Source organism: Populus euphratica, unplaced genomic scaffold (genome assembly GCF_000495115.2).
Source record: "Populus euphratica unplaced genomic scaffold, PopEup_1.0 scaffold447.1, whole genome shotgun sequence".
Taxonomy (NCBI): Eukaryota; Viridiplantae; Streptophyta; class Magnoliopsida; order Malpighiales; family Salicaceae; genus Populus; species Populus euphratica.
In genome coordinates this window covers 114,601-139,471 of record NW_011500335.1, presented here as the reverse complement: position 1 = coordinate 139,471, position 24,871 = coordinate 114,601, and the positions used below count along the sequence as shown (strand labels likewise).

The 24,871-nt window shown below is 31.9% G+C and overlaps 2 protein-coding genes and 1 long non-coding RNA gene across 6 annotated transcripts; 1 reads left to right on the top strand and 2 right to left on the bottom strand.

The window, feature by feature from the left end:
• Window positions 1-3,910: 3,910 nt before the first annotated feature.
• LOC105113773 (calmodulin) lies at window positions 3,911-5,993 on the bottom strand. The gene is made up of 2 exons (XM_011010089.1): window positions 5,745-5,993; window positions 3,911-4,658 (listed from the first exon to the last, which is right to left on the bottom strand). The coding sequence occupies exons 1-2, from the start codon at window positions 5,818-5,820 to the stop codon at window positions 4,285-4,287; spliced, it is 450 nt and encodes a 149-aa protein (XP_011008391.1). The 5' UTR covers window positions 5,821-5,993; the 3' UTR covers window positions 3,911-4,284.
• A 4,912-nt stretch (window positions 5,994-10,905) lies between these two features.
• Window positions 10,906-17,761, top strand: LOC105113771 (Polynucleotidyl transferase, ribonuclease H-like superfamily protein). 4 transcript variants are annotated; one of them, XM_011010084.1, is made up of 8 exons: window positions 10,906-11,100; window positions 11,301-11,432; window positions 11,508-11,599; window positions 14,152-14,233; window positions 14,318-14,373; window positions 15,345-15,431; window positions 16,851-16,941; window positions 17,097-17,351. In XM_011010084.1, the coding sequence occupies exons 1-8, from the start codon at window positions 10,926-10,928 to the stop codon at window positions 17,228-17,230; spliced, it is 849 nt and encodes a 282-aa protein (XP_011008386.1). In that variant the 5' UTR covers window positions 10,906-10,925; the 3' UTR covers window positions 17,231-17,351. The 4 variants fall into 4 exon arrangements, with proteins under 4 accessions (XP_011008386.1, XP_011008389.1, XP_011008387.1 ...); XM_011010087.1 differs by having other exon boundaries at window positions 10,908-11,100; window positions 11,523-11,599; XM_011010085.1 differs by lacking the exon at window positions 17,097-17,351 and adding an exon at window positions 17,411-17,761 and having other exon boundaries at window positions 10,911-11,100.
• Window positions 17,576-18,511, bottom strand: LOC105113772 (uncharacterized). The gene is made up of 2 exons (XR_840018.1): window positions 18,388-18,511; window positions 17,576-18,315 (listed from the first exon to the last, which is right to left on the bottom strand). It is a non-coding gene; the product is annotated as an uncharacterized LOC105113772 (long non-coding RNA).
• Window positions 18,512-24,871: the final 6,360 nt, after the last annotated feature.

Genomic DNA, 24,871 nt, shown 5'->3' with positions numbered 1-24,871 from the left:
TCCCCCATAATCGCTGCATGCAAAATTTATTTTTGTATGTAGCGACTAATTTAATTAATATGGATGCTAGGCTGGGCTAGCAACCATGTGGGTTATGGGATAGACCTGTTCCAGCCCAGCCCATATGGTTAGGTCGGGTCCAGCCCACCTAAAAAAAAAGAAGGGCTTGTTAGGCCGCCAGTTGACCCAACCTGACATGGTCGAGTTGGACTTGTTTTGACCCATCCTGGATGGTTAGGCCGGGTCCAGCCCAATTTATAATAAAAATAATAATAATAATATATTAAAAAATAAAAATAAAAACTCCAAAAATTTTCCAAGGGTCATTTCAAAATATTTGTGATTTTCTTGCATGTTTTTTTCAACAATTTTGCATAGTACTGGGTTGTATATTTACATTATAAGATACAGATCCAGTATTAAAATACCTGATTTTCTCTTAAACTTTTCTAAAATAATTCAAAATTAAAAAAAGTTATCAAAAAAATTAAATTAATTTCCTCTTTCAAAAACAAAAACAAAAATTTTGTTTTCATGCTTAAAATCAAATCCTAAAACTTTTCCATGTTTTCATATAAAAAACAAAAAAAAATTACATATTTATCACATTTTAAAATGCAAAAAAAAAGGTGGATATTGTAATTATTTTATAATTATCCATTAGGATTTGACCAAAATATCAAAAACTTTTCACCAATCATTTTATTTATATTAGGGTTTAGTGTACACTTTAATTTTTTTGAGTGTAAAACTACACAGTAGAGTATGTTATCAGGTATTAAAAATACAAAATACAAAATAAATACAGTGCTAAAATTTAAACTTTAAAATGGTTAAGATTTAGCCCAATAAAGTAGAGACTTCCTTACGAAGAGAGATTTGCCTTTGACTTTAGAAAAAAGACCAACAAATAGAAACTTGACTTAGAATAACAATTAAACAACAATACAACTTAGCTTAGATAGGGTGTACTAGAAGCGATGTTCCTATCTATTGAATAACCAGTCACTTACCCGAATTCTCGTAGACCATAGGTTTTCAAGCAATTATAATATTAAGTGGCGATTCATGAATCTTATAATTATAATTTTATAAAACCATTTTTCTTTCCAACAACACGTCTTAGGAGGCTTATAGTGCGTCATTCGACATCACCGCGCGACAGGTGGAATAATAATGTCCCTTAATTTCTTTAAGGTTGATTTTAACCCTTCACCATTGATGCATATTTGGTGCAACATGATTGAGTTAGCTTTGACATGCTTATTCAAACATTAATTATGTTATGAATAGATTGTTTATGTTCTCACTAAACCTCTCTCATCATTTAAGTTTATGTTTCTACAATCCAAGCTAAATGTGGTGTCTTCCTCATTAACTTGCGAGTGAGGAAGTATTGAAGCAATATGATAAAATATAATTCTAGACTTAGACATAGTTATTTGTTGTATTATTAGTAATGTGTATATTATATTTGGGTCTATTACGCAATGCCCATTAAGATTAGCTAAGGTTAGTTATTTACATCTGTATATACATGTAATGCATGTGTGCATATGTATTATTAAAGATAATACAAGGCAACAACTATAAAATTAGAGCTCATAACAATTTCTTCTCTTTCTCTCGAGCAAACTCTCCCAAGCTATTTCTCTTCATTGTTCTATTGTGTCAAATTTTATTTTATTTTTTTTGGCATGTTTTACCTCAAAAAAAATCTGAAATATACATAAAAGGCAATATATTCCACAAATAGTTCCATTCCACCCCTGGATCAAATATGATAATATGATTCATTTATTTATTTTGATAGCGTTGCTTATATGCATTGGTAGAATGCATTTGATGATGAACGACAATAAAATCACATGTAGAGTGACGAGGTCGAACTCTAGAGGATCAAGCATTCTCGAAACTTGTCTCGCCTACGTCGTTTCTTTGCACCTTTATCTTTGTCTTCCTTGGAGATGGAGTTCTTTCTAATAACATGTTTCGTATCTTCACTTCTCATTCTTCTTTTTCTGTACGGAAATAAAACCAATTCAAGCTATTAGCTTCTTTAATTCTGGGTAGAAAATACGTAGGTTTTTTTTTGGTCTAACCCCTTTTAATATGTATTTAGTATGTACTAAATTCTCCGGGAGATGGTAACAAGAGGTACGAATAATGATGATTTTTTTCTTGTATAGTTGTATTGGGTCATTGAAAAGAAAAGGCGAATTTTTTTTATGATAATATAGATTAAAAATCTAATTTTGAAAAAGGTAAAGGAAATCCAGCTAGGACCAAAAAAAATCAAAGAAAATGATACTATTTCAGGAAAAAAAAACATCATTCTGATACTGAATGCATATGATAATGTAACAACTGAAACCCTAATCACTATAACATTATAGCAAGATTATTTTAGTGTCAAACACCAATTAGAAATGAGCATTATTGAATTCTCTTTTATTCATCGAGGGGAAAAAAAAAAACTCAAGAAAGCAAATTATGAGGCTTCTTTTTGGGGGCAAGACGCGAAGGAAAAGCATCAATTTAACTATTGCTAATAAGTAATATCTTTGAAGACATCATTTCCTTTTATTGTTCTAACTGTTTTCACGTACTTGTTGATTTAAATGAGGAAGAGAACATTGCAAGCAAGGTATAGAAATTATGACTCACAGTAAAGTACAAAGAAAGGCATGTATTATCAGTTCATCACAGCTTAACGATCCCTTTTACTATTTTTTGTATTTGTAAAGTAAAAGATATTGGATGCCAAGAACATGCTAATTTTCAAAAAAGGATGGAAATTTTGATAGCTAAAGCTTTTTTGTAAATACCAACCAAAAAAAAAAGGAATTGAGTGATTGCGAAAATCCGAAATTGAACTTGGAAGATTCGAACTATGAACTATTTAAAAAAATAAAAAATGCATTCTCCCTTTGAAACCGAATCGTTTTGGACATCGATACGCTCACTTTGAACATTTCTTTTTGATGGGGAACAAAGCAGAAAGAAGCACTAAAAATTCCACCACCACTCACCAAGAAACATCAAACCAGGGCTTAACTTATAAATCAACAGAAAATCGAAGAGAAGGGTTTTCAACCAATTACGACGGGGATCTTTCAAAAAGAATTAGATACTTATCTTGAGACAGACTCTCGGCAGGTCAGAAAAATCACCGGCCATTAAAAGCAAGGCCATCGATTAGATAAAAGGTTATTCCTCATTCCGCTAGAAGGAACCAAAAATATCCTCTTACAGGTGACTGCTAACCAGCGTCCTGTGACTTTGTGAGCTAGCGAATTTGTTTCATGAGCCCTAGGAAAAAAAAGGGTGCTTGTAAGCCAAACTTGTTTCATACCCTCTAAGAACAAGAATCCAGAGATACAAACAGGGATATGACAGGCCGACCCAGCACGTAGGCAAAGATTAAGACTTTTTACATGCAGTAGGTTGGACTCAAAGAACAATGTTGCGTGCCATAATGGTCATTGGGAGAGGCCAGGCAACTGCACTAGCTGTCCAGACACCTTCAGGACAAGATTAATGAAAACTCATGGGAGCTTATAGGTAAAAAAAAATTAGTTTGAAGTAGAAAATGTACCTCCAGGAAATGCCAAATGCAGCAAATGGCTAGTCGAGAAACTCCAGAGTCATGCCATCTTAGGCATTGTTGAATTGGGGTTTCAGATAATCATTCTTTGCTTATTGAAAAGCTAGCGCAGTTGTCTAACCATGGTTTAAGAGATCGGCCCCCGGCCACATTAAAGTTTGTTTCCATAGAGAAGGGGAGAGGGGCAAATGCAATTAAATTGTCTTTTACATTGCAATTGTTGCTGTGAAATTTAACAGATGAGCAACGGCACTACATCAGATTGCATGAAATTATGGCCGAAGACATTACAGCACAGAAAAATGTCCAAAAACACCACATACATGAAAAGTGACATCGAAGTTTGAAATATCAACAAAATCAGTCATCCATATGACAAAAAACATCCAATTCTCCCAATTGATCTAGGTTCATAATACCAAAAGTATAAAGAAAATGTCAAACACCAATGAAAAGATACTAACACGCCAAGCTACTGAACAAGAAACAGAGCAAACAAGTAGACATTATGGAAAAGTGCCACAAAACAATGCAAACAACAGAACAGACAACCCAAATGAAGCCAATGACACCAAATGAAGATGTCACAAGGGGAAATGGAATTCTCATCAAACTTATCTGCCCCGTTTCCCATTTTCGTTTTATGCATCAGATTTTGGGTTTTGGGTGAGTGAACCTCACTTGGCCATCATGACTTTGACAAATTCCTCGTAGTTGATCTGACCATCACCATCCACATCAGCCTCACGGATCATCTCATCAACCTCCTCATCTGTCAGCTTCTCCCCGAGATTTGTCATAACATGACGCAGCTCGGCAGCAGAAATGAAGCCATTCTGGTCCTTATCAAAAACTCTGAAAGCTTCCTTGAGCTCCTCCTCAGAATCAGTATCCTTCATCTTGCGGGCCATGAGGTTGAGGAACTCTGGGAAGTCAATGGTACCATTCCCATCAGCATCAACCTCATTTATCATGTCCTGGAGCTCTGCCTCAGTTGGATTTTGACCCAACGAACGCATCACAGTCCCCAGCTCCTTAGTAGTGATGCAACCTGTGGTAAAATCAGAAACAATTATCATATTGCTACTGTTACTCCTTATCAAGTTCGGATAATGAATACCATTCAAAACAAGTCCTGATGTTGATGTGTTCAAAGAGGACTCAGACACACAAAAATCAACAAATTGCACGTGGTATCAAAAAAATGAAAGGGAAAAAATCATTTGAAGTGAAAAGATGGAAACATATATGCATATCCACCACAAAGAACGCACATCAATCATAAATATAAACGAAAATAAGGATTCTAGCTGCATTTACAGCAAGATATACAAAGAAAAGCAGACAAATGCATATTAAGTTCCAACCTTTTATTAGTAAAAAAATAACACGGCAACGTTATAATGCCATAAACATATGGGGTTATAAAACACAAAAAACTTGGAAAGCCGCATAAGCACAAAACTTAGACAAAACGCCTAACATGCTATAACAAGCATTAAGAGATATCCAAACATTATGCAATTATTCCTCTGGCTGCTGCTACAATTCAACGATCAAATAAAGTAACGCCCACCCTCCACCACTTCGCCTGTCGACTCTCTAGCAACATTTGAACCTCAACTTTAATCATGAAACACAAAAATCCCTACAGTTCCAACAACGATTTGCCAAAGCAAGTTTACCAAAGTTCAAATCCATCAACATTTGTCAAACACAAAAGAAACAGCACAATAAATTAACAGATACATCATCAGTCTCATCCCTACCGCAAATGCAAATGCAAATGATTTCACACAAAGCAGCAAATAAAAATTACACTACAAAACACATAAAATCCATTTTCAAATTGTCTAAAAAAGCAATCAATCAATCCGGTCAATCCGACCCGAACCAAATCAAAATATTAAAAAAAAGGATCGCGATCAAACCCTAGCACATTTCACAGTAGATCCTCAAGGAAAAGAAAAATTATATAAAAAAACAAGAAGAAGACCAATCGATGTGAATAAAACGCAGAAGAAGACAGATCACGCTTAAAAAGAAGAAAAACTGCTATAAAACGAGAAAATAACAGAGGAAACAGATCTAAGAAAGAAAGAGGTGACGAAATAAGAAGAGATCTAAGAGAAGAGACCATCGCCGTCCTTATCGAATAGGCTGAAAGCTTCCTTGAACTCGGAGATCTGGTCTTCGGTGAGCTGATCGGCCATTTTTGTTTGGAGACTGGAGAGAATGAAAATATCGGGGAGAGAGATGAATAGAAAATAGCTGGAAATGTGGTTACAATAATAGAGGATGATGATATTTGCTGGCTAGTTTTCTCGGTGCGTGCTTTGATAATCTGACTCTTGGCTTTGGAAAATAAATAGGCAATGGAGAGCGTCTACGTGGGTTTTCTTTTTTCTTTTTTATATATAAAGGAAACGTGCCCTCGATGGTGGTGTTCCGCATCTGATTCTATCTCATCCGCACCTGATAATTCCTTCCCTCAACTCTTTCCTTTCTCCTTTACCACTCTACCCCTTCCCATTCTTCTTTCTCAATTTTCGCTTTTTCGTTTTTCTTTTTTCTTTTTTCTTTTTTCTTTAATTAGTGAGAGTTAAAAATGGTAACTCTTACAGTAACAAGACTTCCCAATTTATTAAAAAAAAAAACTACCAATTTACTTTATACGGCGAATGAGTTTCTTTTTTAATTAAAATCATTATATATTCTATTACATATTAATTTAATTTGGTTAAATCAGTGTATTTATATTTTGATGATTGGTTATGGATTAATCAAATATTCATTGAAATAACTTTTTATTTAAAAGTAAAGAAAAATATTACTAGATAAGTATTTTTGAATAACTACAAAAAATAAATTCTTTTTTATAGGATTCGAGGGAACTCGTGAGATAAAGTTAATAATCTTATATAAAAATAATAATAAATATATTGGAGAACATTAAATTTTACGAATAATATTGTTTTTATGTTGAACATGGATGTATTTTTTAATATTCAATCTTGAATTTTTATTTTGATAATTTAGGGAGTATTTATAGTATATAAATTTTATTTTTTTATTAAATAAAGGGATTGAAGAGTCATTATCCTATAACATCAATGAGAAATAAAAAAATTTTATACATGCATTAATAAAAAAAATTAATTAGACTTAAGATCTTTGTTGTAACTATGAATATTAAGCCATGTTATTGTACTGAAAAAACTAGGGCTTACGAGGGAAGGCATGCCTCATAGGATTGGGCTAGGGTGCTCTGCTCATGCCCACCACCTAAGCTTGGATACGCAGGCTGAGCTCACAAGTTGCTTGATATGGGTTCAGTAATTGCACTCATGACTCTTATAGACTTGTGCTAAAATAGAATATTTTTCTATCAAATATTAAAGCAAATATCAATAAATCTTGTTCCGCGACTTTCTTATGTGAAGTGTACCATTTTCATTCTATATTCTATATTTAATGAGATGAAAAATATGTGTCATTCCTCACCAATTCATCAATTTATTTATTTTTTTGTTTAAAATGCTTCAATTCATCACATAAATCACTATAGAAAAAATTATATTATACTAATCTTTATTATATGAACAATATCACTTTAAGTGTGTGTCAACCTATAATAGGTCAATAGTTCATTAATGAATATCTCTTGATATAAAATGCTTCAATTTATATTATAAATCACCATATATATATATTATATCAATTTGGTAAGATCAACGCATTTATACGAAAATAGATAAAATTAACCTATGTATCATTTATTATTTTCAATTGATTTTTAGTAAAAATAAAATATGCCTCCCATCTTTTTAGTGATTTTTTAAAATTTTGATAAATTTATAAAATGTTTAAAAGTGAGTTTAATCTGAATATTTAAGAGGATTTCAAATTTATAAGTTTTAAAAAAATGATCAACATTTATTTTGGATTTCATTGCTTTAGCTTTCAAGTTTTTCATTTTTTTCTCTTTTATCTCTACAAGTAACCATAATCAGGTTACATAAAATAATTTGATTGCAACAAGGAGAGTATCACGGAGATTAGAAAAAAGAGAAAGAGATCACTCTTATTATCTTCTCTCAAAACATACACTAAAGAGATTTATTAATTTTCTGTTAATAACTTTCTCATCTCATTCAGAATAATCTAAAAAAGATGCCGATGATTGCAACTTTTAAGAACTACTCTTAAGAATTTTATTCAATCATAACCAATCTATACAAATACGATATAAGAAAGGGTTGAACAAAAAAATTTAAATTCTAGTGTAATTATATTTATTATCTAGTTTTATAGCAATAATCATAATTCTCAATTCAATTATTAAATCAGGCTGCAAATTTACTCAAAGCTCCCTCAAATAATATTCTGTACTAGACTAAAAGTTTATATCAATCAGGGTTTAAGAAGGCTTTATAATATATGTCAGAATAAAATATACAAATTTGATTATTTACTTTCTTTTTATTCATAGATTTTCTATTTGGCAAGAATCATTTTCCTAAAAGGATGTGACATCTTATTTTTAAAAAAAAATTTAGTTCTACAAGGATCTTTAATCGATTGCAATATAATCTTCAAATGTGATAAGAATTCATTAATGTTCTAAAAAATTTTTTTTTCAAGAATTCTTTATTCATCTATGGAAGGAAAGAAGAGGACAAGGTATTTAATAATAACTTTGTTAGCTTATTTTGAGGATTTTTCTAATTTTACAAGGAATGTCAAAGAAAAGCAATAAGATTTTCCATGTTTTTAAAGCTACATAAAGAAGGAAGGATTCTTTAGGGCTACAATTAATTATTCTAAACAAATAAAAAAAACTAAAAGAGAAACAACTTCAACAATCAATTCCCTAGCTTTTTAGATATCTAAATATGACAACAAAAATTCTAGTATTTCTAGGATGAGAATTTCATTATATGTCAGATTTGTTATTTTTTTTATATATATATTTAGGTTTAATTAACATGCTTTGAATTTATTATAAATTTGTAAATATTAGCTCACGAGTTTTAATCTATCAGGATTGTTAGTTAAACTATTTATTTTATTTTATATGGATAGCATGCAAGGGATTTTTTTGGTGTAATTTGTAAAAAAAGGGGTTACCATGGTTGTTTCAACAAGCCATAAAGAAGAAGAAAAGTCTCTCTCACACCCCTCAGAAAAAAAAAAAAAGTATTTATATCTCCTCTTTAAGTGAGGCTTAAGAGGGAAGGTCATGTTTGAATATTGTATTTTTTTAATGTGTTTTAAATTATTTATTGGTTGGTTCCCTCATGTTTTTTTTAAGCAATTATTAGGTTAGTTCTCTCTCTTTTTACATAGATTTATAAGGTTATAGCAGTAATTAAGTAATGATAATGATATATGTAATGATAAAGATAATAATAACAAAATAGGATAAGAGGAGAAGTGAAGAGATGATGGTGGCAAAAATTTGTGCAAATGATGGTGATGAAAATGTAATATTAATTTATGGAATAATGTATGAGTGGTGGTGGAGTTATAGTACTACTTTATGCTAATTGAAATTATTAATTGACAATCTGAATCGGTATTTATTTATAAAGTATTTTATAAATAATTTTACAAGATAAAAATATTTTATAAAAAATAATTTAATTTTAAAAATTAAATATAAAGTTTATTTATGTTACACAATTCTTATATAAAATATTTGTTTAAACCAATACCAAAAAAAAGTCACGCAAAATATTTTTATATATAAAAAAAAAATTAGTCATGATTAAAACTTGACATGATATTTATTTTTTTCTCTTTTATCTCTACAAGTAACGATAATCAAGTTACATAAAATAATTTGATTGTAACAAGGATCTTTAATCGATTGCAATATAATCTTCAAATGTGATAAAAATTCATTAATATTCCAAAAAAAAATTTTACAAGAATTCTTTATTCATCTATGTAAGGAAAGAAGAGCATAAGGTATTTAATAATAACTTTGTTAGTTTATTTTGAAGGGTTTTCTAATTCTACAAGGAATGTCAAAGAAAAGCAATAAGATTTTCCATGTTTTTAAAGCTACATAAAGAAGGAAGGATTCTTTAGGGCTACAATTAATTATTCTAAACAAATAAAAAAAACTAAAAGAGAAACAACTTCAACAATCAATTCCCTAGCTTTTTAGATATCTAAATATGACAACAAAAATTCTAGTATTTCTAGGATGAGAATTTCATTATATGTCAGATTTGTTATTTTTATTATTTTTTTTATATTTAGGTTTAGTTAACATGCTTTGAATTTATTATAAATTTATAAATATTAGCTCACGAGTTTTAATCTATCAGGATTGTTAGTTAAATTATTTATTTTATTTTATATGGATAGCATGCAAGGGATTTTTTTGGTGTAATTTGTAAAAAAAGGGGTTACCATGGTTGTTTCAACAAGCCATAAAGAAGAAGAAAAGTCTCTCTCACACCCCTCAGAAAAAAAAAAAAAGTATTTATATCTCCTCTTTAAGTGAGGCTTAAGAGGGAAGGTCATGTTTGAATATTGTATTTTTTTAATGTGTTTTAAATTATTTATTGGTTGGTTCCCTCATGTTTTTTTTAAGCAATTATTAGGTTAGTTCTCTCTTTTTTTACAGAGATTTACAAGTTTATAATAGTGATTAAGTAATAATAATGATATATATAATGATAAAGATAATAATAACAAAATAAGATAAGAGGAGAAGTGGAGAGATGATGGTGGCAGAAAATTGTGCAAATGATGGTGATGAAAATGTAATATTAATTTATGGAATAATGTATGGGTGGTGGTGGAGTTATACTACTACTTTATCTACAATGTTAATTGAAATTATTAATTGACAATTTGAATCGGTATTTATTTATAAAATATTTTATAAATAATTTTATAATATAAAAATATTTTATAAAAAATAATTTAATTTTAAAAATTAAATATAAAGTTTATTTATGTTACACAATTCTTATATAAAATATTTGTTTAAACCAATACCAAAAAAAAGTCACGCAAAATATTTTTATAAAAAATAAAATTAATCATGATTAAAACTTGACATAATATTCTTTTTACACCTCAAAATAATTTAGAGACTATATATTTTTATGGTTAAAATCGTGTTATGTGATTTTTAATTTTTTTATTTTTTTTTATTTTAAAAATATTTTAATATTAAAAATAATTTTTTAAAATAAAAAATATATTATTTTAATATATTTTTAAATAAAAACACTTTAAAAAATTCCCCTACAACACTCTCAATCACTAACTTAATAAGAAAGAAAACTACCTTAATATGAAGGAAAGCCCGACTTGCTTGCCATGCGCTTTCAAATTCGCAGTAGCAGGAAAAAAAATAAAAATGAGCCGTCTTTCTAATTCGTTCTCTCTACTGGAACTCGATGCCGATGACGATCGAGTAAATATCGCTTCCTCGTCCTCTTCAAAGTCTAAATCATCTAACAACAGAGGTACTCTCCACAATTTTGCTCCTCTTTTTCACTCACACACTGCACGCTTTTACATCTAGGTTAATCCGAAGGCTCGAAGAATTTTGACTTAATTGTTCTGATAATTATCTGATTAAGCAACAATTACAAGAGAGACACAAAAAGGTTTTTCTATTTAATTTATAGTATTGATTTTTGTTGATTTAATTTTTTTTCAACAGGAAAGAGCAAGAAGAAAGTGAATGACTCTAATGTAGTGGTAGAAAAAGAGAAACAGAATGAGGAGAATTTGGTTACGTCTTCTTCAGAAGTTTATAAGATGCCGCTAGTGTGGATTGACTTGGAAATGACTGGTACCTGTTCGCGTTTGAAGGTTTTGAGTATTATCCGCGATTTGGGGTTGTGTTTTTTAGCTCATAGTTTTCTAGTTGTTTTGGTTGCAGGTTTGAATACTGAAGTAGATAGAATACTGGAGATTGCTTGTATAATAACAGATGGCTATTTGACCAAGTCAGTGGAGGTATTGTTCAACTTAAAACACTTTTTTTTCTGTTATACTTGATTTGCTGCTTCGATTTGTTATTTTGTTTGATTGTGTTTGTTTTTGAGTTTTTATCCTATGGAAGTGATTTGCTGTTTTTGCTATTAACTGGAGGTTATGAAATAGACAATTTGAAACCTAGAATGATAGAAGAATGAGTTGTCGGTGTCAGGGTTTTAAACTTTTGATGTGGTTTGGAAACTGAGATGGGAACAGTATCCGAATCCAACGGGTAGTTGAATGACCCGATCTGAATGGGTGGTTTTTTTATGGAAAAAAAAATATTTGTGGTTAGTATTTGGATAAAATCTGAAAAAACATTCGTGGCAATGTTTAGATTATGGTTTTCGTGAAATCCTAACTGCAGTATAATCAATATGAAAACACATGTACTTATATTTATTTGGTTATATTGTGAATGTATCTGTGTGTGTTTTTTTTTAAGAAAACTTATTTGGTTATTGTTATTGTTAATGATATGTTCATATATTAATAATGCTTTTGTCTACATATAGTCAACTAAATTTGTTAAAATTATTGATTCTAGAAAAATTTAAAAATGATTTATTCAATTAATTTTTTTTTATAAATAGGTGTATGGGTCATGGATATCTGAATTCCGATGGTTTGGATATGGTTATTCAAAATCCAAATCCAATAAATGATGAATAGGTTATGGTTATTGTTTTTTCATTTGCATATGGTTATGGTTATACTACTATCCAAATCTGTGGTTACCTATTGCTATCCCTGTTGAGAAATGGTGAATGCTGGTGTTTGAGGACACAGTACAGTTTTAGCCTCTACCTCTTGATTTTGCAGGCAATTTTCTTAAAACTTTCAACTTTTTGCTTCAGAAATTCAATGTTTTAATTAGAGGGAAGTGGAGGAACTTATTTTGTTTGTTTAGATCCTCACTTCTTTTCAGCTCTTAGGTCAGATAAGATGGTTTAGAGTTGGGACTGACCTGATGATTTTATATGCACAGCTTTTCAATAATTGTTTATCCATAATTTTTTCAGTTTAACTCTTGCCTATCATATTTGGGAGGCTAACCACTCTTGAAGGTCAGTCTTTTTGTTTGGTTGGTGGTACCCTATTACAAACAGTAGTAACTTGTAGTTGAGTAAAATTAGGAAGGTACTCGCATCTGATATTTGCATAATTTGCTTTAATATAGAGAGACAAACTATCTCATTTTGCGTTGTCATTGTATCTTTGTACACCTGTCTTTTGGTATATGCCGTGAACAGTGGTTATCTCCATGATGGCTAGGGTTTTGCAATTGATGCTCTTCTCTGATTTAGGAGGAATACAAGAGAGGTGGAGTGCTGACAGCAAAGAGTTCAGACCTCTTGTTTGGTTGCTGGAGTTGACTTTTTAACTTGCTCATTAATGTTCTGGATCCTCTGGCTGCTAGTCAGTAAATTTTTACTGTTATCTCCCAACCATTCAATGCATTAGTGGGAGCGAGGCTAACTAATGATTGGTTCGGATATTATCAACAATATAACTTGGGTATAGAAACATCATACAATTTAATTCAAGGTTTCTCCTTTACATGTTAGAGAAATGGGTTTTGCAGAACAATGAAGGGCTTGAATTGCTTGGTTTGTTTCTACTGTTAGGTTTTCGATGCTCTAAGATGGTTAGCCTACTGGGATTTCCTTCAATCCCAGGGTCTTTGGCTATGGAATCTGCTTTAGCTATTCTTTTTTTCTGTTGAAACTTGTAATGAAAGCTTCAGGCAGGAGACTGTGACGAACTTTCAGTTCTTCTACCAGATACTGTTTTTTTCAATCATGGTGGGGTACATGCAGAATGGAGGGCTCAAACCTCCTGAAATTTTCAAGTTTCAACTATTGCTAGTAGGATTTAATCCTTGTGAAACCTCTTCCTTGTCTTGAAGCTTTCTCTACTGCAAGGATTTTGAGCACCTATCATCCACCTTTCCTAATTTCATAGACTCAATGATCTTAGACAAAGCTAGACAGATGTGCTCAACCAGTGCTTGTTTTCTCCTTGCTTATTTTGCTGTTTAAATTTGATGTAACAGAGGATCAGAGCTCCAAAACAATGGTTTATGTGGATTTCACCTTACCTAAATGACATATGATTTATTTGTTCTGAACGATAATCCAAGTCATAAAACTTGATATGTTACTTTTGGAATTGTTTTGGCTGTAATTTTAACTGTGGTCTGACTTACAGAGAAGCTAAGCAGGAAGAAGAGTGTTGGTCACTATAGTCAGATGTCATCATTTTGTTTATTTATAATACTTGTGGTTGGTACTGCATGGGAAATGGGAATGGAGTAATCCTGTCCAAAAAAAAAGGATCTCATGAAACTTGATGTATAATGAAGTGTTTAAACACACACACACACACACACACACACACATGGTTCTGCTGTATCATTTGCTCTTAATCATGCTGCACTTATTCATGGTCCTTTATTCCTCTTAAATAACAAATATTATGCGTGTATGATTACTCCTAATCTTGTAATCCCTCAATTTCTCCTCTTTTAGGGCCCTGATTTGGTTATCCATCAAAGCAAAGAATGTTTAGATAGAATGGGAGAATGGTGTCAAAGACATCATGCAGCTAGTGGTATGAACAGTTGATGATAAGAAAGTGAAATGATTTCGTATTATTTTCAATAGTTGTCTTGAATAACAAGTCACTACATTCTAGGTTTGACAAATAAGGTTCTCGGAAGCAAAATTACTGAAAGAGAAGCTGAAAAGCAGGTATGAAAGAACTTTATCAAGTTGAAGTCATTGTTTTAACAAGTATTCCCAGTCAACAGTCTCTTGTGATGTGTGCTTTATTGTTATTCCATTGGCATGTATTTCACAAAGCAATCCTCAGAGAGTATTGAACAATTCTGTCTATTATCTTCCACTTGGTTCATACTGGTTCTCTTAACTTCTCATGTATTTCACAAAGCAATCCTCGGAGAGTATTGAACAATTCTGTCTATTAACTCCCACTTCGTTCATACTGGTTCTCTTAACTTCTCTTTCACTAAATCTTGACCTTCAAATGGTTCTTCATGATTGGGAATATTCTCGTTTGCTTAATGCATGTAAATGATCATATATATTATTTTTATGTACATTAATAAAAGCATATAACCTTGGCTATTTTGTTTTTTTTCTAGTTTATGTAAATCTTTCATCTTGTTTGATGCACATGATTTTTTTTTGAGATGCCTCTTTCTTTTATTTTTTTCATTTTTTTTCTCATGCATTGTGATAATGGGTAAAATGTCCTCTATGTGAAAAACATCTCTTAGAAACTTATTCTCTTAAGTTTTGCATATTTTTTCTTCTCATTCATTTTTTCATTGATTTCTATGTGAAAAACATCTCTTAAAAACTTATTCTCTTAAAGTTTTGCATATTTTTTCTTCTCATTCATTTTTTCATTGATATAATGTCTTCTATGTGAAAAACATATCTTAAAACCCTATTTAACAATTAATCTCTACATTGCTCACATCTAATTCATAATCATGTTCTTCTTTCCTTTCATTTTGACTCTATCAAAAATCTAATCCTTTCATTTTGATGTATAATGTGTTTGCTCACATCTAATTAAAAAATCTAAGTCATGTTCCTCTTTACTTATTCATGTAAGGTAACATCTATATCATGGCATTCTAGTTGAATGTTTTATTCATGTCTCCTGCACCTAGTTATATGCTTGAATATTGCAGGTTATAGGATTTGTGAAGAGACATGTTGGTACACACACACCTCTTATAGCAGGAAATTCAGTTTATGTGGATCTTCTTTTCTTAAAGGTATCTGACTGTTTTACATTTTCTTTCCCACCCACCACAAGGTGTATTAAAGAACCATTTATATAGTACACTTCTTTAATATTTGGTTTCTGAGTGAGTTTTTATGTATAAAATCAATTTGTTTCATCATATGGGTGTTCACCAACACCAGTTGTTAGCATGCTTAGTTTTGGATGATTGTTGTGAATGTTGGCTTGAGATCTTAAAGGCATGCTAAAATTTTGAAGCAGTTGCATAATCTACAAGTCCAAGTGGTTGCACTTGGACTGTTTTTTATTTATTTATTTATTTATTTATCTTGCTACACTCATATGAGAAATATTTTTACCCCTAGAAAAGTGCATTGTCGTTGGAGAATTGCATAGTTCTTCCAGATCAAGGGATTAACTAGTGATTGCACTTTACTTGGACTGTTTTTTTATCTTGCTACACATGAGATATATTTTTACCCCTAGAACAGTGCATCGTTCCTGGAGAATTGCATGGTTCTTCTAGCTCAAGGGATTAACTAGTGGTTGGTTTCATTTGAGGACAAGCTGCATTAATATTGTTAACAGTGATGCTGGTCAGGTTGTCATGCAGATCATGTGCATGGAGATATTCATGCATTCAGTTTCATTTGATACCCTGATCTCATGTTTGATGTCTTATTTATATTCAAAATAACCTGTTGGCATTTTGTGATCTACTCTCTTTGCAAGATTTTGTTTCCTTGGTATTTAAACATCAATGCATGCCTGTAATATCAGGGATAAATTATGGGAATATGGCCTAGTTTTGTTTGTTGAATGCTAATTTCGGGGTGAACTTGACTGGTGAGATCAGGTTGCAAAGACATGGGCCCAATACTGTATTGATTCGAGGAATTTTGAGAAAATGTAGATGTTAGGCCTTTACATTGGAAGAAAAGTTTTGGACAGCTAAAGCTTCACAGTTTCTTATCTTTCAAAAAGGAGTATCAAACCAGATTCCCAGACCTTGGCAATCTTATAATGCTTTAGGGAGAGGCCACTAACCTCATTCCCATAATTTTTTAAATGAAATGCAGTTGTGGCAGAATATGAAATTTTTGGAATATTTTTTATGTTCAAAGTAAATGTGGTATCCAACATTCCATCGTATGTTTCTTGGAAATTCATGCAATTTTAATAAATGGAACACTACTTTAACATGTAAGGTGATTTCTTTGGGGATTTTTCTTTCCTTTTAACTCCAAAGAATGAAGTCAACAATTGCATGATGCATGTTTTTGTTTATGTTCAGTGATTAACCTCCCAATTTTCTGTGATACCTTGTTTTCTGTTTCTTCTGTTAGTTTCCCATATTTTTGCAATATTGAATGGGGGTGATATCTTCCTTACTAGTCATTCTGTGACTTCTATTTTTCTTCTTGTGAGTGTTTTTTATTCTCCTTCGCAGAAATACATGCCAGATTTGGCTGGTCTCTTCTCTCATGTTGTCGTTGATGTTAGCAGTGTCAAGGCTTTGTGCATGCGCTGGTATCCTCAAGGTAAATGTCTAAAATTACAACATAGATCCTGAAAGCTTGTTATGTATCATTCTTAGGGATAACTCGACACCATTGCTGCAAGTCAATGAGGGTACCATGCACACCTTGCTTTCTCAGTTTTGTGTTTGAGGTGCATTGCTCTCATGTTTCTCCAGGATTGTATCTTAACTCTAGAAAGCCGGCGGGGTTCCCAATTCCTAGAACCCCCCACCCCCCTCTCCCCCTCCCCGCATTCTCCTTAATGGAGGATGTCTTGTCTCCTCTCTTCCAACCTTCCAGGAAAGGTTAGACCAAAAGACAGATGGAAGTGAAGGTGAAGACAGTCTCACAAGTCAACACTTAATAGAGTTAAACTCTATTTTTCTAGTTGATATTTCCTAAAATCAATAAACAGTTGGAGTATTATCACCTGTTCTTATGTCGTTTCTGTGATGAAAGGTTTGTTTATCAATTAACATAACTTGTACAGATCAGAGGAAGGCCCCTCAGAAGGAAAATAAACATAGAGCCTTGGATGATATCAGAGAAAGCATAAGGGAACTCCAATACTACAAGGAAAATATGTTTAAACCAAAGTCTAAGAAGTGATGTGAAAAGGCACTGCATGCATTCCTTTGTGCAGGCGCTCTTTCTGCAGCACCCCGCACACCATCGCCAATTTTTGCCAAAACTGCCTCTCGGTTGTTGTAGAAGGTGCTCGTAATTTTAGCTGAAATGCTCAAACTTTTGAATGTCCGTTATCATTTAATCTCGAAGTATGGCTGGCTTTATGACATTACAACACTTGCGTATATATGATGAATTCATGGTTATGTTCTGAGAAAGTAGCTTTAAAGAAAGCTATAAATTGTTTGACTTTTTTTTAACCAAGATTTTAAAAGAGTTTAGTGTGATCATACAAAACTATGGTGTGTTGATTGATCGAATATTTTTAAATCCATGGTTGGGGTAAAATGTGGACGCCCACACAGAAACATTGAGCAAGGAAAAATGGAAATATTGCATACAAATGAGAAGTTTGTCAACGAAAACAAACCTTGTAGCAGGAAATATCAGCAGCAATGGCAACAGAAATACAAGGATCGAGAAGCACATGATCCTGAAACTAAGCATCATGGCAAAACATGACGATGAAAATGGAAGCAGTGTCCCATCACGCGTTTATGCAGCAAGAGGACTTTGGGCCTACAATTTCTTTAGCCACACCCCCCATGAGCATAGTTGCAGCTAGATCTGAGATGCGGAGTCCATTAAAAGATTATTCCAACTGAATACCAAGGGCAAGGAACATTGTTGCTGCAGTCAAGATCGATTGCCACTGGAGTCTTTGTTGATAGATCACATAGCTGACGTGCACTCCAGTTTCTTTTAATTCTACAATAGAAATTTCACTTCAGAAAGCTAAACCCAATGATGATTCGTTCAAGAAGATTAAACCCATGTTACCTCGTTTGGAGAAGCGCGGTTGCCATGATGTTGATCCATGATTATAGGATGGTGAAGATCACGAAATCTCTTTTTGATGTTGTGAAAACAATAAAAAAAATAATTTAGCAGGAGACCCTTGTGATTGTCTTCTGATTGAAATCAAGGATTTAATGGATAGGATAAGGACTATATATCCGTTGCGTGGCTCATAGTCCATTTAGTTCCCACTGATACAGGAATCTGTTGGCACTTTGATTTATACCTGATATAGTCTTTGGTTCTCTGGAGTTGAGCCCTCGTTGCACCAATGTCCTCACCTCCACCTCCACCTACGCTTCCATTGCTGTTCATAGTGGAGTGCTATACCCGACTCGAAAATTTGATCAGAAATACGGGTTACTAGATTATCAAGTTAACTCGTACGATTATATAGTTAATTATTTTTATTAAAATAATAATTTTTTTTGGTTGATCTAATTTCAAATTAAGTTTAGGAAGGAACAAAGTCATTAAAAATCTGACAAGATTAACCGAGTTTTATTGAATTTAATTTAAAATACACTTTAAATCAGGTTTCGAGCCCCGTGCCTCAAGCCAATCTGCCAAGTCAAGGATGTTTAACACTACTAGAGCAACAAAAATGATGAACATGCCAAGGTAATTACTAGTGTTTATTTACTTCCAACAATTATTGCATTGCATTATTTGGGTGGGACAAAACTTACTTGGCAAAGACCATTACAACATTTATATTGAGGGGTTTTTTTAAGGAATAATTGGAAAATGATAATTATATATTTATGATGGAATTGAAAAAATAAAAAAGCAAACACTTTAAAATTAAAAATTAGATAACCTTGCTAAAACATCTTCTTTCTTCTCTTCTCTTTCTTCCTAATTTAAGTATTTTTTAAGATTTCTATTGTATGTTGTCATCGGTATTTTCACCAAAAATAAGTTTTTTGCTTCTTCAATAATCTCAAAATTTGAGTTCTTTCTACTAGATTTGATCTTTTATTTTTTATGTAGTTGTCCATTTTACCTTGTATTTTTCTTAGTTTAAAGTTTTATCTTGTGTGTTTTTCCTTCATATATATATATATATCGTCCCTCTTACCTTGTTATAGGACTTTGTACTTTAATGTAAATTAATGTAGATTGCTACAAATATTTTGGCAAAAAATGTGTATTAAGCGTAAGAAGAGGAGGGTTAAATATATTTTTAATAGGTGAACTTCTTTATTTTTTCTATGTGAGTGTAACATTTTTATCATGTTATTTAAATGTATAAATTGTTTTATTTTTTTAATTATGTGCAGTCAAACTCTTAGCTTGATATTGTTGTGTCGCACAAGTTTATACATTTAATAATTAATTATCGGCAACCTATTTTTTCTATTTCTGCCATTTAATAATTAATATAGACGTGCCCCCCTCCACAGCCAGAGGGAGGAATGTGAGATCCATTCTCATAAATAGGCCTCAACAGTGCCTTTCACTACGCCCTTATTTTACCTTTAATCCCCAGTCTTATCGTCAGCAATGAGCAGCCTGTTCTTGTGTATAATGCAGAGAACCCTAATGTGTTTTATGCAATGTTAGGAATTATTAAATATTTTTGATCATATGTAAATTATAGTTTAATTATATTATCTCCTTAGCCATGAATGTTTTTATTAAATACGATTATAAATCCTTTTTTAATATTTTTTTAGATTGAGAAGTTAACACTTTAAATTAACTAAAATAAGATTTTAATACCAAGTAAAAAAAAATCTCTGATTATTGTCTCAAACATGTCAAATTTGATGGTAATATAGATCAAGAGTAAAATAATTTTTTATGTATTTTATTTTGTATTATCTATAATCAACCAAATATAATATATATATATATACGAGTACTCATATTTATATCTTTGTACGTAATTTAGGACTAAACTATCCCTTTTTTTTACCAAAATATTTTAATAGCAATATAAATTTTTAATAATTAATAAATGCAAGTCACACACATGCTTGATAGATGTTCACTGGACGAACAAAAAGAGACAAATCTTGTGCTTTTCTCGTATTCCTAAGGTGCTTACGGTAAGTAGTTTGGCCAACTGAAAATCAATATAGAGGTCGTGTGCCAATGACGTTTATAATTTTTTTAATAAAATATAAGGATAAATTTAACTATTATTTGTTCATTTATTTTAATAAATAAATTTACTTGTAATTAATTTTTTTTCAACTATTTATTATTTTGAGAATATTCATTGAAGTTCCGTAAATGCTAAATATTTGCTCATTCTAATTACGCACAATTAGCAAATTCCAGGTTTATTTTTTTCTATTTAGTTCTTATATTAGTGTTGAAGTGGCTTAGCACGACTAATTTTATGAGCATTTAAAGTTATTTATTGGAGTCATGTCTTATCTGATGATAACAAAAATTTCTAGTTTAAAATGTAAAGATAACTTGAAGAACATAAAATTTTAAAAACATGTTTTTTATTAAAGAGACCTTTCCTTTGAGATACATTACACACAACCTCTATTTATATTACTTTGAAAGCTTTTGCTTACATCACACCTTACATCAAAAAGCACTGAAGCATATTTAATAATGCAGCCTTACATGATTGATGATACAAATGACAAGCTCATACAACATTAATATCAGCTGACAATAGGTTCACGATTTGGAGAGAGATTTTAATCTAACAAGTTATCCTGATCACAAATAGTTTGGACTTGTAGGGCTAGCACATAGTCATCTTTTGCAATCATTTCCATCCAATGTGGTTCTAGAAGCCCAAAATTATCTGTTTAAGCTTTTTGTTTTTGTACTGCATCTGCAAGTTATGAAGATGAGCAGAATATTGAGGGTCATACAGATCATAATCAATTTCTTCATCAGGGTATGTTCCTTTATACTATATTTCATCAGGAATAATGTTGTTTTTAATATCAACTGATAATAGGTTCATGATCTGGAGAGAGATTTTGATCTGAAAAGTTATCCTGATCACAAATAGTTTGGATTTATAGGGCTAGCACATAGTCATTTTTTACAATCATTTCCATCTCATGTGATTCTAGAAGCTCTAGTATTCCTAAAATTATATGCTTGAGTTTTTTTTTTATATTGCATGTGCAAGTTATGAAGATGAGTAGAATATTAAGGGTTATACAGATCATAATCAATTTCTTCATTAGGGCTTATTCTTTTATGCCATATTTCATCAGGAATAATGTTGTTCATAAAACACACTATTTTTTGCAAGGTACTGATGTTCGTGGGGTTATCCAAGGGGTTTTTATATAGGGAATATGGATAAGTTTTGTATATTGCAGCTTGAGGAAAACTCATAACTAGATTGTTTGCTGAAGCTTTAAAAGGCTTGTGAAATATGAAAATAGAGAATAGATGGGCCAAGGCTTGCTTAACAAATTAATTACGAAGTGTACTGCGGTGTACTTCAATCCAGCAGGTTTGTGCATGGGGCCATTTGGATTTTTCTTGTTAGAGAAGAAAGATTCATTGCATGGGGTTACAGAACCAAGTGAGGAACTTTAGAGTATAGTTCCACGAGTCTGCTAGTGAAGATGTCCTGAGAAATCTAAAAAGAAAGAAATCAGTGAGAAACTCGATAAAAATATAGTACAAGTGACATAAATACCATAAGAGTAGAGTTCTTTAGGTGAAAAGGTGAAGGAAAGGATATTTAGGATGGATACTTAGGCTTTGAAAACAAAGGGAAGATATATCACAGTTGAGAAGAAGGTAGTCTTGGAGCCTAAATAGTTTGTCTTTTGCCTTCATATCAAGAGTGTGGTTAAGAACCATTTCTTGAGCAAGAGGAAGTAAGTCATTTGTAGGGAAGTCTTGTTCAGATGGAGGAGGATTGGAAGAAGAGGCCATAAGAATTAGGAGAAGGAGTAGTGTTTGTGATTTGGGTGGTTTAGTGAGCATGTCTGGGATCAAGTTTTTATTTCCTTTCATATGCTCGATAATGAAGGTACTTGGAAAACCATTTAGCTAATCTCAGAAACTGTGGACGAGGAAGCATCTTGAACCATTTAGCTAATCTCAGAAACTGTGGATGAGGAAGCATCTTGTGCATGAACTGTAGCATTATTGAAAAAAAGGAACAATCCATGATAACTATAAAGTGATAGGTGGCCAGGTGAAACTCAAATTTTTTGATGTCATACTTTACACCTAAGATTTCCTTGAAAGTAGAGTGGTAGTGGGTTTCTGACTCCTTGAATGACCCACTTTTATAGCCATATATGTGTTGGTGACCATCCTTTTCTTTTAGGAGCACATCAATCCAATACTTGTCACTGGAATCAATTTGGATTCTACGTTGTCCTGTTGTTGGAATGAATAAAGTAAGTAAATTTTTTATGGTTGACTGTCTGACTACTTGAGTTTTTTTTTGTCCAGGTGTCTGCATCTTTCTTGAGCATTAACTGAAGTGGCCTTATCATCTATACAACTCTAGAGATAAAATTTTTGAGATATTGGACAATTCCCAAAAACTGTTGGACTTGTTTTCTCGTGAGGGGGCCATTTGAAAACTTTTGGAGTTCTTTAGCTATATGGATGCTAGGTGTATAAGCACTATCAGAAAAGATCATGCCAAGAAATTTAATTTAATTTTGATATATAAGCATCTTGCTTTCAAAAGGCATTATACTATGGTGGTGAACAATCTCTGCAAATTGCTTTAACAAAGTAGTATGTGACTCCTTATTTTTAGAGAAAAGTAACATATCATCAATATAGATTAAAGTTGATTGAAGCATGAGGTCAAATACTTTAATCATGACCTTTTAAAATAATAAAGGTGCCACCTTAACACTAAAAGGCATGACTCGTCATTGATAATAATGGTCTAGTATGTAAAAACTTGTTTTGTATCTATCTTTATGATGAATGCTAAATTGCCAAAATCCGGCCTTGAGATCAAACTTGGAGAAAATTTTAGCATTGTGAAGGCATGATAATAATGTCATGATGTTTGGCAAAAGGAACATATCATCTTACAGGAAATGATTTAAGAGCTGATAATTAATTACCAACCTGAGCTTGCCTCGTTTTTGCTCAAACCTTTTATTAACATAAAAGGCTTCACAAGATCATTGTAAGTCTGTAGGTTTAACAAGACCTTGAGCTTGTAACTAGGCATATTTATCTTGAGCTAGTGTCTTATGCTTATGATTCATTTCTAAATAACTAGTTTTCAAGGGATTGATATCCTTATTAAGCTTGAAAGGAAGCTTAATAAAAAACTGTGGATTTTGCCATAATGGATAAGAACATTTAGCAAGAAATTCTTGATGAGAATTTGAATATAAGTGTTGGATAATTTGGACTTTGATGAGGGTAATGGTTTATGTAAGAGAGGGTTGGATTTCATAGAGTGAAAAGATAATTGTATATGAGAGAAAATGGGCTTTATACTGAATACCACGAGGAAGGATTCTGTACTTGAATTTAAAATAAACATCAAACCCAATAACTAAGTCTTTTTCAAGTAAAGGAAGAACCAATGACATGGGTTTTAATTGAACATTAGGGTAGGATTTGTATAATAATAGGCCTTTTTAGTTTTGAATTTGGTGCAGAATACTTAATTATCTGCAGCTTGAAAGTATTCTTGATGTGGGACCTAACAATGAAGTGGAAGAACTTTAGGGTTAGGAATGGTTTTATGGGTTTCTGTGTCAAATAAGGCTAAGGCTTTTATGGACTTAGGATATATAGAGGTAAGAATGGTAACAAGGGCTAAAGGTATTGGATGTGAAGGTATAATAGTGGGTTAGACTTGGTAAAGTTTATAGATCTTGTCATCAAAACTTTCATCTGCAACAAAAGTTATGGTATCATGACTGATCTCATCCATAAGTGAGAATAAGGATTCAACTTCATCATCATCAGGATTGAACTTTGTATTTTAAGCCAGAAAATCAATCAACTTCAATGACTGGGCGGGTCTTATTTTGTGGACAGGTCTTTGCAAAGTGACCTTTATGCTTACAAATAAAACATCTGTTGGAGTTGGAAGTGAAATGTTTGGGGCATCTAATGTGGCGGCATCTTAAGAACTTTCTGATGTAACCATATTATTCGATTGTTTCACCCACATTTACCTAATGTTTTGTCCATGTTTTATATGTAAAATGCCTTGATATTCTTTGTTTTATGTTTTGAAGGCACTTTTGGATGAAAAATGCAAAAAGAAGTAAATTGGAGATAATTGGCAGATTTGATGTTCAGTCGATGTTTTGTGCAGAGCGTGATTTCTAGAGATCAAAATGAAGTGATTCCAGTGGCTCAAAAAAGCAAACATCCATACCTTTCTGGAAATGTAATGCAAGAAAAATACAAAGAGGAAGATCATGGAAATCACATCCTTCAAAGTCAAATCTCGTATTCTGCCACTGTTGACCTTTGTCCATTCAAAATTCCATATCTGGAGCTATAGAAATCCAATTGATGCAAA

Excerpts from the sequence above, each read along its gene's own strand:
- LOC105113771 (XM_011010084.1), top strand. The coding sequence starts at position 10,926 with ATGAAGGAAAGCCCGACTTGCTTGCCATGCGCTTTCAAATTCGCAGTA. Across the intron at positions 11,433-11,507 it reads GATTGACTTGGAAATGACTG|TTGTTTTGGTTGCAGGTTTG; the intron begins GTACCTGTTCGC and ends ATAGTTTTCTAG. Across the intron at positions 14,374-15,344 it reads AAAGAGAAGCTGAAAAGCAG|GTTATAGGATTTGTGAAGAG; the intron begins GTATGAAAGAAC and ends TGAATATTGCAG.
- LOC105113773 (XM_011010089.1), bottom strand. The coding sequence starts at position 5,820 with ATGGCCGATCAGCTCACCGAAGACCAGATCTCCGAGTTCAAGGAAGCT. Across the intron at positions 4,659-5,744 it reads ATTCGATAAGGACGGCGATG|GTTGCATCACTACTAAGGAG; the intron begins GTCTCTTCTCTT and ends ATTTTACCACAG.